Genomic DNA, 11,238 nt, shown 5'->3' on the forward strand with positions numbered 1-11,238 from the left:
TGCTTAGCCTGATGCTGCATATTCTTCCATGAACCTTCCACCACGCCACCATGTGGTTAACGCTCTGAGAAGCCCAAAGTCACTGTCATCGTCTCAGCTGGACACACCATGCATGTGTCTCCTCCTCACATCTGTGTGTCTGTGCTTGTTTCTTTGTGATTACACACAGCACACACACACACACACACACACACACACACACACACATCCAAACAGAGACCATAACCAATAGAATAGAATATACTGTATATCTCTCTTTCTGCTCTAATCTCACATGACAAAGGTAGTCGGAGACGTCTTTGTGTAATAAAAAAGGCAGAGAGGCAGATTTAATACACTCCCCCCCCCACACACACACAACATCATGCATGCACACATACAAACTGTATATTGTGTTGGGGACCTTTCTTCTCCCCACTGCTGTTCCATGACGCCCCCTCCCTCCTCTCTCTCTCTGCTGCCAGACATTTCACCCTCTCTGTATTTGCTATTGAATCATTAATCATAAAGTCCCTTCCTGTACCTCTCTCTCCCCCTGTTGCTCTCCCTCTCTTTTTGTTGCACAATAGCCCAGACTTGGTGTCAGAGAGCAGTCATGTTTAATCTATGTGTGTGTGTAATACTGGTGAGTTTGTATCTCTACCCCAGCCTTTCCGGTGGCCCCGGGAGCCCGATCCCACGCTCCAATGGTGAATGTGTCCAATGCCACTTGCAGGGACACATGTCGGCATACACACACTGGAACATGCGACACACCCTGGCGTGAACACGAGCAGGAAGTGTCCCATTAGCATACAGCCAAGGTACAATATTGCTTTTATTATTATCTGCACGAACTCACTTTTAGTGCACGTACATGTGCTTCTAGTGTGAGGCGCTGTCAACACTCAGCACTGAGGTAGTGTTAACACTCCAATAGGAAACAGGCCGACAGTATGTTGGTCTTTAACAAGGACTTGGGTGAACATGGAAATGCATTCCTGCTGCACATTTCTTCCAGAAACCTGAAGGAAAACAAGGAGCTGCCCCTCTCAGGGTTCCCCTGTAGGCCTACACTCTACATATTCACACTGGGCCCCTCCCTGGGTTTACATGTTTGCTTGGAAAAATGCTGCAAAAAGTCATATAGTACTTCTGCAAGACAATTTGTTCAACGAGAGGTTCTGTAATTATTACCACTTTATAACCCACAATACTAGCACAGAGTGGGTGGATTTGCATATTCATGACCATTATTCACTTTCAGAAATAACATGTTTCATTGCATGTCATGTGATTGTGCAGCGCATCTATCACTTTTGAACCTACGCAGCTTAATTAGATGGGAATATTGATACACGTCTCCTGTCTGTTCGGTAAATATGAAGCTAGCTATGCGTAGCGTAGACCAGCTATAACATATGCAATCTGAAATCATGTTAAAGGAATAGTCTGACATTTTGGGGAACGTGCTTATTCACTCTAGAATAGGTGGTTGATTTCACTCTCATGTCTGTCTCTGTCTACCACAGGCAGCAACCTCCTGTTCTGAAAAGTGAAAAGTGAAGCTAACGCTAAAGTGCCTTAAACTTCCCTGCTAACCATCAGGGGGCGAAAAGAAGGTTGCAAAAGAAGTCTGATTGCACTAGCTGTTTTCTGAATAGTTCCACTCTTTGTGCTAAGCTAAGTTAGCTGGCTGTAGACTGTAGCTAGTGGCACCAATGTTAGCATGTTAACTTTCAGTAAGAAAGCCAATAAGTGTATTTACTCAAATGCCAAGCTGTTGCTTTATGTTGTGGTGGAGACTAAGCTATCAAGAAGGTATACGGAGCTCAGTAGACCAGGGGCCGAGACCTGTGGCCCTTTGCTGCGCCTCATTTCTCTCCCCCTTCCACTCTGTCATCGTTCTCTCTTTCAAAAAGGCAAATGGACAGAAGCATTTTTTAAATAGAATAAGATATCATCAACTTAAATACCTTTGACATAAAAAGTGACTGTTATTTGCGTGACGGCTCTAGGGGAAGTCAGGCTCTGGTTGGACTGCATGACACTGTGGTCTATTTCCAGCAGCTGGAGGAAGAGCATTATCCTAGAATGGGTGTGTTCGCATGCAGGCTTGCATGTGTATGTTATGGGTGTGTTTCCGTCATCCGTGGACTTCCAGGGTCCTCGAGATAATATGGAATTCATGAGAGGAATGCCGCACAGGGGTTCCTTCCTGTCACCTGACTCCATCACTTCCTGTGTTGGGCTTCCTGCGTTGAACCTCCAGGGAGAGAAGGGTGAGGCTGCACCTAGACCTCGATTCAGGATCTGTTTCAGGACTTTGAGTCTCTGGGGTGACGGAGGCGCTTGACTGACCCCCCTGGTGGGTTGGAGCAGGTCTGATCCAAATAGAGCTGTCGGGGAAATAGCCCAAACAGTTTGAAATGCCCTGGTTTAATGGCATGCTCAAAGGCCACCTGACTTAAATGAGCAATCAGATGTGGGCGATGGATCAAATAAGATGGATTAAACAAATAAAGATGCGAGAGAAAAGAGAGAGGAATGGCCAATTAGAGGGAGAAGGAACAGATGTAGAACAATAGTGACAACACAAGAGAAAGAAGGAGAACGAGAGAGGTGATGGCAGGATCCATATGGGGCCTCTTGGTTTTTGGGCAGTGAGGGGAGACATGCCAGGTAATGGCTTCCAGACACACACGCGCACACACACACACACACACACACACACACACACACACACACACACACACACTAATTTGATTTGGAAATCTGACAGGACAAGGAGACTGAGTGTATGTGGATGTGTGTGTATATATACCAGGGGCCTTTTCTTTCGAATACTCAAGAGGTCTGACTTCCTCTACCCATTGGGAGGGGGGAGCTGTGTGTGTGTGTGTGTGTGTGTGTGTGTGTGTGTGTGTGTGTGTAGAGCACTGGGGGTTAATGTATGCTTTCAATCACAGCTCCAGTGGGGAGAAATCAGATCCCTGCAGCATCGATGTGGACCTCCAGATCCACACATACAGATCTACCAACACAGCGTAAGTCAACCCGTATCGGTTCAGAGTGCAGCGAATGCATTTGTCTTAACTATCAATCTGAGTGTCGTGGTTACCACTCAGATATACATAGATACATAAGTGATATCAATCTTCTACGTCTACGTCTCGGGCAAGGAAGCAAATAAAAGTATTTCTCCCAAAAAAGTCAAACTGTTATTTTGAACTTGACTGAAAAACATATGTTGAGTGTACACACCTGGCTGCTTCCTGCATTGGTTCTATTCTATTCTATTGGTTATGGTCTCTGCGTTGCAAAGTGAGAAAGTTGTGCATTAAGGTTATAAAAAGGTTAAGGGAGCAGCTCCAGGACCAAACACTAAAGGAATAAAGACAAAAAAGTGGAATGAAAACAAAGCAGCTGCATGTGAAGCCAAATGAAGAGATGAAAAGTGAGGAGGACAGGAAGCGATAGTTAAGCGGAGGAAGGATAGATATGGAGGAGTGGGAGGGGAGAGAGAGGGCAAGATGACTTCACTGGGTTACAGCGGCTGCTCAGGAATACTCCACCCTCAACCTCCAACATGCACCACAGTATCCCAGCGAGGTAAATCCCCCAGCATTCCCCCCATATGTGCTGTCACAGCCCTCCCACTTTTCCAACGCGCGTGTGTGAGTGTGTGTGTGTGTGTGTCACACCACTTTTCTCTGACATTCCTTCGCAGAGCAGAGAGGCAGTGAGCTCGGCTGCAGAGAGACAAATTCGGAGTAGTTTGACTTTTCTCAGAAGAAGAAGAAAAAAACTAGTGATTTTCTTTTAGGTTGCAACTTTTGCAACCAGGGAATTCCCATTTTGGGAAATCTGCCTGCAAATGAGCTGAGAAGTCTGACATTTTGAACAAGGGATTCCTAGAAAAGCATCCTCTTGTTACCAGTCACAGCTTCCTCCCGTTCTCCTCATCTTCCTCCCGGGAGACCGAATACTTTTGGAGAAGCAGAAAAAAGGGAATATTGTTGCAACGGCAAACAAGGAGGTGAGTTAGATCTCAAATCACTTCTGAATGTTGAAGACTTGTAGCTCTTGTTTCCGTGAACATCTGTCAAAACGTTGTATTCTGCAATCTCTTATTGTTTTCAACCAACATGTTTGCATTACCAACATTTGTATCGCGGTTCCTTTATGGACTGCCAAAGCTGCATGATAATGAGCGCAAATAATTCCCGTCTTGCCTTGTAAATTCGCCACACACTTCAAAGCCAGAGAGCCCTGTTGTTAATGGTGCGTCAAAGTGTTGCTCAATGTGTCCTTAATGGAAGGTCTCGGGGGGTCGGGGTCGCTTGTTCTGCTGAATCCCTGCAAGCGCTGCGTCTCTGTCTAGGACGAGAACAGAAAAGAAAAGTATTGAGCAGTAAGGGGGGGTTGTGAAAATCATCCACTGCACATTGATGTTAAAGAGATGAAAGCGAAAAGGCTCACTTTTTCTCAATCACACACACACACACACACACACACACACACACAGAACGCGATTTAAACAAACACAGCTTTGTTTCATTGCACTCATGTGTTTAGTTCGCTCTTGGCTCAGATCACAGACCGATCCAAGGATTCCCAGTGCAGCAGTACAACGCACACACATACACACACACATACACACACACACACGCACACACATACACACACACATACACACACACATACACACACATGCCAATGTTTTCTTTTTCTCACATTTCATGGTTTTCAGTCACACTCTTTTGAATAAATGTGCAGCATTCATTGACTTACTTTTCTCTTACTTTTCTGTGTTTTATTGTTTGTCACCTCAACAAAAGTTTTGCTCATATTACATTTTAATTCATAAACTTACACCTGAAAATCTTCCTCAAGCAAGTTATTGGCCTCTGAGCAGTTCTAGAAGCTGGAAGCTGAGTGTGCTGTGAAAGATGGTCGGGTGTGTCTTATTCCCTTCATGGCTGAAGAATATATTTGGTTTGTCCATAAGTGCTCCGTAAATATATATATATATATATATATATATATATATATTGTGTTATGCCACAAAGACAAATGATTCATTATTGTATTTGCACCATGTTGGTGTGTTCCTCTGCAGACGCTGGCTCCTGTAAAGATGGCTGACATGGTGCAGCCAGACCCCAACAGTCAGATACCTGGTGAGACACACATACAGTACTGTACAGTGTATTCACATGCTTTGTTACTATGGCAACTGTGTCAAAATGATCTTTAGGAGTGTGAATACGTCGACCTTTCCATGTCCCTCTCCCACGTGGGAATATTACTCACATCAGTCCAGTGACATTCAGTTCAGTTTATCGCAACCAGAGAGCGTCAGGTCAAGTTTTCTCCGTGGGTGTTAGCATCAGCAGTTAATGACTGTCCAGTAATGGCTGTTACTGGGCTCAACCTCCAGTTCTGAGAAGTATAGCCAATACTGAAGTGCCTTAAACTTGTGTTCTCTCTACTGGCCACCAGGAGGCGATTCCTGTGGTTGGAAAAAAAAGAAAAATGACATGGAAGTCTATGAAAAAATGAGCCTACTTCTCTCTTGATTTATAATCAGTAAACATTATAAACATGAGGGCTGGAGCTCGGTACAGAGCACTCACACTAGTCAAACAAACTGGACTTTGGGGGTCAAACTTGCTTGGGCACAGTACTCATGGCCTACTGTGAGTGTGCCCTTCATCGATTCTGGTCAGGACTACCATGATTGACAGGTGACTACCAAGGCGTCAGGACCACGCTACCAATGCAAATAGTTACTAAGATGATGTTAACTCTTAGCTGTTTACCTTCAATTATGAAGCTAACTATGTTAGCAGCTTCACACCAGAGTCCAGATGGATCCAGATCCAGTAAGGGTGCTGCTCTGCTGCTTGTGTTTATCAGATCCACCCATCGCTCCGCCACATTCCAAATATGGTCACTTCCTTCACTGCTTGCAAAAGTTCCAACATGGTGACGGCCAGAATGTCAAATAAGAGGCTTCAAACCTGTAGTCCACAAACCGACGGGTGACGTCCCCATGACAACGTCCACTTGTTATATGAAGTCTGTCCTTGTAGCTGCATATCACTTCATGCAGGATTATTTATTTGCTATCCCGTTGATTTTCCAGTGGAGCAGGTGTGGAGTTTTTCCCAATGATGGAACATGTTTATGATCAGATTTGAATTGTTGGCGTATAGTTACATTTCCCTTCCTCCTCTTTCTCTTTCTCCTTTCATTCCCAGGTGATGATTTAGCAGCCCTGTCATCGTCTGCCACAGCTAGAAATGACTGCAGTATCGCCCCCCTCACACCGTCACCCTCACCGGTAACTATCCACACACACACACATACACCACATACACTCCCACGTACACACACACACACACCACAGACACTCCCACACACACACACACACCGCGGACACTCCCACACACTCACCTATTTGCTTTAGAGCTCCTAAACACAACCTGTAAGCCTCCATTCACTTTTCACTGTGAAGCCACATCAGTGGTTTATAATAACACGTATACTAACACTTACACTCAGAGATCAAAGTGAAATGTAGACTCAAAGCAAGTACCCAATAAAGACTACAATCTATGGGGGAGACACGCCTACTCTAAATACCTACTTATTTTGTTGGCAGATAACCAATAATGCCACCAAAATAATAGGTCTGCACACCCCAATCTACAAGAACGAAACAGCAAAGCCATCACACGTATCGCACATGCAATATCCCTGGACAAGCCACACCCACTCAACCGTTACCTCCAGGTAGGAGGAATAGAAGGTGCAACAATGCCCACTAAACCAGAGCCTAGTCCCCTCAGCCATCCCAATACTTAACAAAATGATAATGTAACAATTTCCCCATGTACCCAGTAATGTATGATATGTGTGACAAGTGATATGCCCCCCCCCCCCCCCCTCAAAGAACATACATGTTTTGTATTGTTATGCTATATGCCATCCCTGTATGTATTATTGCACAAGCCTGTGAAAATGTACATGAAAGTGTGAAAATGAGAGGACATAAACGATCTAACTGACTACTGACTGACACGCTTAGAAGAGAGGAGGATAAGGAAGTCAACAACAGCTCTGATTTTCAAGCTTAGCTGATAACTCTACAATGTTTAGTCATAGAAACTAGTTGTTAATGGAATGTAAGTATTGGTTGAAATCCCACCCATGCTTCCTTTCTGGACAGAAATGATAGCAAGTTAGCTCATTCAATCTGTGATATGTGTTCATTATTATTATAATTTTAATAACAGAAATATTTGTTTGGCTTATTATTCTTCCTTTTGGTGTTGAACTAATGCACAAGACTAACAGTCTATGGCCATGTACAATCATGTCAACATTGATGTGAAGTAGGGTTCATGTTCTTAATCTGAGTTTAGTGAGTTAGCATGAAAATCTTTACAAAATGTTTTGAAGTAATTTAGTCTTACGGCATAGTATTAGACAAACTAAAGCTTTAACCCGATGATGGCACTAGATAGAAGCGTTCAGGGACCACCAACGTTTTTACATGAGGGACTGTACAAATGTTCATGACGATCTATCCAAAGCAGTGATTATGCAGTTACTATTAGTAGCAGCTACAACTCACACAAATCTCCCTCTTAGATGGTGGAGAGCAGACCCAGGATGTCCTGTCCGTTCTCGGTTGTCGTGGCGATAGACTTTGGGACGACCTCCAGCGGCTACGCCTTCAGTTTCACACAGGATTCCGAAGCTATACACATGATGAAGTATTGCAATAATGAAGTGTGCGTTGTCTTCAATTCAATTCAGTCCATTGTTTTCTACCTTTGACATTTTTGCCCTACCCCTGCAGGCGCTGGGAGGGCGGCGACCCTGGGGTGGCCAATCAGAAGAGCCCAACATGTCTGCTGCTGACACCTGATTTGCGGTTCCACAGTTTTGGGTTCGCAGCCCGGGACTTCTACCACGACCTGGACCCAGAGGAGGCCCGACACTGGCTCTACTTCGATAAGTTCAAGATGAAGATCCACAGCACGAGTGTAAGAGAGATGAGAAGAATCCGATGAGAAAAGTTGACCGAATGGCTTCTACAGTAGTGACAGAACTTTACATAATACATCCACTCTAAAAGAGACAAATTGCATCAAATTGCATTGTAAACTATACCAGGCAGAAACCTCTGGTTCAGAAAAGTGAAGCCAAGGCTGAAGTGCCTTAAACTTGCATTCTCTCTACTGGCCACCAGGGGGCGACTCCTCTCTGGTTGTATAGAAGTCTATAAGAAAATGGTTCTACTTCTCTCTTGATTTATTATCTCAGTAAAAAGCTACAATATGGTAACTTCCTTCACTGGTTGCCAATTTCAAGATGGCAAAATTCAAAACTCAAGGCTTCAAAACAGCAATCCACAAACCAATGGGTGATGTCAAGAAGACAACAGCCACTTCTTATATACACCATGAACTACACCAGATTTAAGATCTGGATATCTTCGCCTCTATTGCTTCAGTTTTGACCATTTCTTTTTTTTTAATCTGTCTCTCACAAGTCTCACAAAATGGGAGTATTCCCTTTGAGGCTTTAAGCATGAGAGAGATGACATGTTTCAGCAGTTGCTGCTGTGTTGTCTGCAGGACCTCACCATGGAGACAGAGCTGGAGGCGATCAATGGTCGGAGGGTCCGAGCTATCGAGGTGTTTGCCCACGCTCTGCGCTTCTTCAGGGAACATGCCCTAAAGGTGCACTTTACAGCCCCGTTTATGGTGGACATATTCATACCCTGTTTATATGTGTGTCATGTACTTACATATGTGCCAACCTGTACTTTGCAAGGCCAATGTGTAGAGATGAGTTCAGGTGTTTGCTGTGCTGTGGCTCATTAAAGGCTTTGCTTTGACAGGCTTTCATACCTTGAGTTGGATTCGTCGTGTTTTACCAAGTAAATGTTTCATTCATTCTGTTTCAGGAGGTGAAGGACCAGTCGTCATCAGTGCTGGAGGGAGACGAGATCAGATGGGTGATCACCGTCCCCGCAGTCTGGAGACAACCTGCCAAACAGTTCATGAGAGAGGCTGCATACCTGGTAGGCACACACACACACACACACACAGGTACATAAACCCATAGATAGATAGATAGATAGATAGATAGATAGATAGATAGATAGATAGATAGATAGATAGATAGATAGATAGATAGATAGATAGATAGATAGATAGATAGATAGATAGATAGATAGAAGAATAAAAGGCTGTTCTTCAACCTCTGGTTCAGAAAAGTGTCGTTCTTTCTACTGGCCATCAGGGGGCGACTCCTCTGGTTGCAAAAAGATCCAGTAAGGTTGCCGTTTAGGGTACCATAGTCTCATAGTCTCCAAGATGGTGATGGCTAAAATGCAGAATTTGAGTCTTCAAACCCGTCGTTCACAGACCAACCGGGTGACGTCACCATGACGACATCCACTTATTGTGTACTACGATGGTTATCCAAAGTGGAGCCATCTATTGCTTCTGGAATCATACGTGTATGTTACAGGTTGTATTTACACATGCTAGACTCTAGTCCTGTAAATCCACACACACACACACACACACACACACACACCCGTGTGCATACACACGGAGGATGATGGTAGACTGTGTGACTGCATGTGTGTGTGTGTGTGTGTGTGTGTGTGTGTGTGTGTGTGTGTGTGTGTGTGTGTGTGTGTGTGAGTATGTGCATATGCAATACATACACAATAGTCCATTGGAAACACTGTACAACCCTTTACTGTCATGCATTCCTCATTCTTGTTCTTCTTGTTTTACACACACACACACATGGATCCACATTTGTTCCCCGTTATCTCTCACGTTCATAACTAGTCTAATGCATACATACTCTCAAATGCACACTGACATATACACACACACACACACACACCCTATGTTGGCTCCCGGCTTCAAGCCGCTTGGGTGTGTGTGTTTCCTGATGGTGATGATGTCATCACAAGTGAACAATGAGGGTGACCGGCATACAAACACAGGAAGTGGTGTCCAGACCACCACCCTGCACACACACACACACACACACACACACACACACACTCAGGCCGATTACTCAACTTTACACCCAATCCATCAAGACTAATGCTTATAAACCAAGTCTCCCCTCCTCATGTCACTTAGCATGTATATCCAGTATGTATACAGGACCATAAACCATATGTGGAACTCTCCTCCAGGCTGGTCTGGTGTCTCCCGACTGTCCCGAGCAGCTCCTCATCGCCCTAGAACCCGAAGCTGCGTCCATTTATTGCCGTAAGCTCCGCCTCCACCAGGTGCTTGACCTGAGCTTACAGCCAATCACAAACGGCTTCGATCTAGAAGGCTCGCGGCCCTTCGACTCCAGCTTCAGACAAGGTAGTGAAAAGAGAGAGAGTGTGAGTCTCTGTGTGCGTGTGTGTGTGCATGTGTGTGTGTGTGTGTGGGGGGGGGGTAGGTAGAGCGGGTTGGCTGGTGACTGCAAGATTGCCGGTTCGATCCCCGGCTCCTCCTAGCTGAGTGTCTGGCTTCCCTGAGCAAGACACCTCACCCTAATTGCTCCTGACGAGCTGGCTGTCGCCCTGCGTGGTTGGCTCCGCCGTTGGTGTGTGTGTGTGTGTGTGTGAATGTGTGCGTGAATGTGTGAATGTCAGTCAACAATGTAAAGCGCTTTGGATAAAAGCGCTGTATAAATGAGGACCATTTACCATTTATCATTTGTGTGTGTGTGTGTGTGTGTGTGTGTGTGTGTGTGTGTGTGTGTGTGTGTGTGTGTGTGTGTGTGTGTGTGTGTGTGTGTTCTTAGACTTTGACATTAGCGTAAGCATGAGACCACAGCGTGTTCCTGGAAATGTTGTTGTAGGATTCCACTTGGGGGTTGTGGTTTATGCAAAGGAGGAACTGTGTTTGTGTGAAAGAAAGAAAAAGATCTGACTACTTGTGTTTTTTCCTCAGATGACTTTACTTGTGTGTGTGTGTGTGTGTGTGTGTGTGTGTGTGTGTGTGTGTGTGTGTGTGTGTGTGTGTGTGTGTGTGTGTGTGTGTGTGTGTGTGTGTATTGAGAAGTTTGCATGGGCATTCTGATTGAATTTGAATAATCAGTACAAAACCATGAGAAGAGCCTGACTCCGAGAGTAACATTGTCTTAAATGTTAAGGAGAGCTTTGTAGGAAACCTCATAACACATTAAGATTCTCATTATAAAGGCTGACAG

The 11,238-nt window shown here is 44.7% G+C and overlaps 1 protein-coding gene across 1 annotated transcript in view; it reads left to right on the forward strand.

Annotated features, from left to right (window-relative positions):
- The first annotated feature begins 3,710 nt into the window (after positions 1–3,710).
- Positions 3,711–11,238, forward strand: part of hspa12b (heat shock protein 12B) — a 16,376-nt gene continuing 8,848 nt past the window's right edge. The window contains exons 1-8 of the mRNA XM_084003716.1: positions 3,711–4,018; positions 5,102–5,162; positions 6,246–6,328; positions 7,642–7,766; positions 7,853–8,039; positions 8,634–8,738; positions 8,966–9,082; positions 10,226–10,403. Coding sequence (XP_083859842.1) covers positions 5,120–5,162; positions 6,246–6,328; positions 7,642–7,766; positions 7,853–8,039; positions 8,634–8,738; positions 8,966–9,082; positions 10,226–10,403 — 838 coding nt within the window. The 5' untranslated portion in view covers positions 3,711–4,018; positions 5,102–5,119. The remainder of the gene's footprint in view (positions 4,019–5,101; positions 5,163–6,245; positions 6,329–7,641; positions 7,767–7,852; positions 8,040–8,633; positions 8,739–8,965; positions 9,083–10,225; positions 10,404–11,238) is intronic.

Source organism: Eutrigla gurnardus (genome assembly GCF_963514095.1).
Source record: "Eutrigla gurnardus genome assembly, chromosome: 23".
NCBI lineage: Eukaryota > Metazoa > Chordata > Actinopteri > Perciformes > Triglidae > Eutrigla > Eutrigla gurnardus.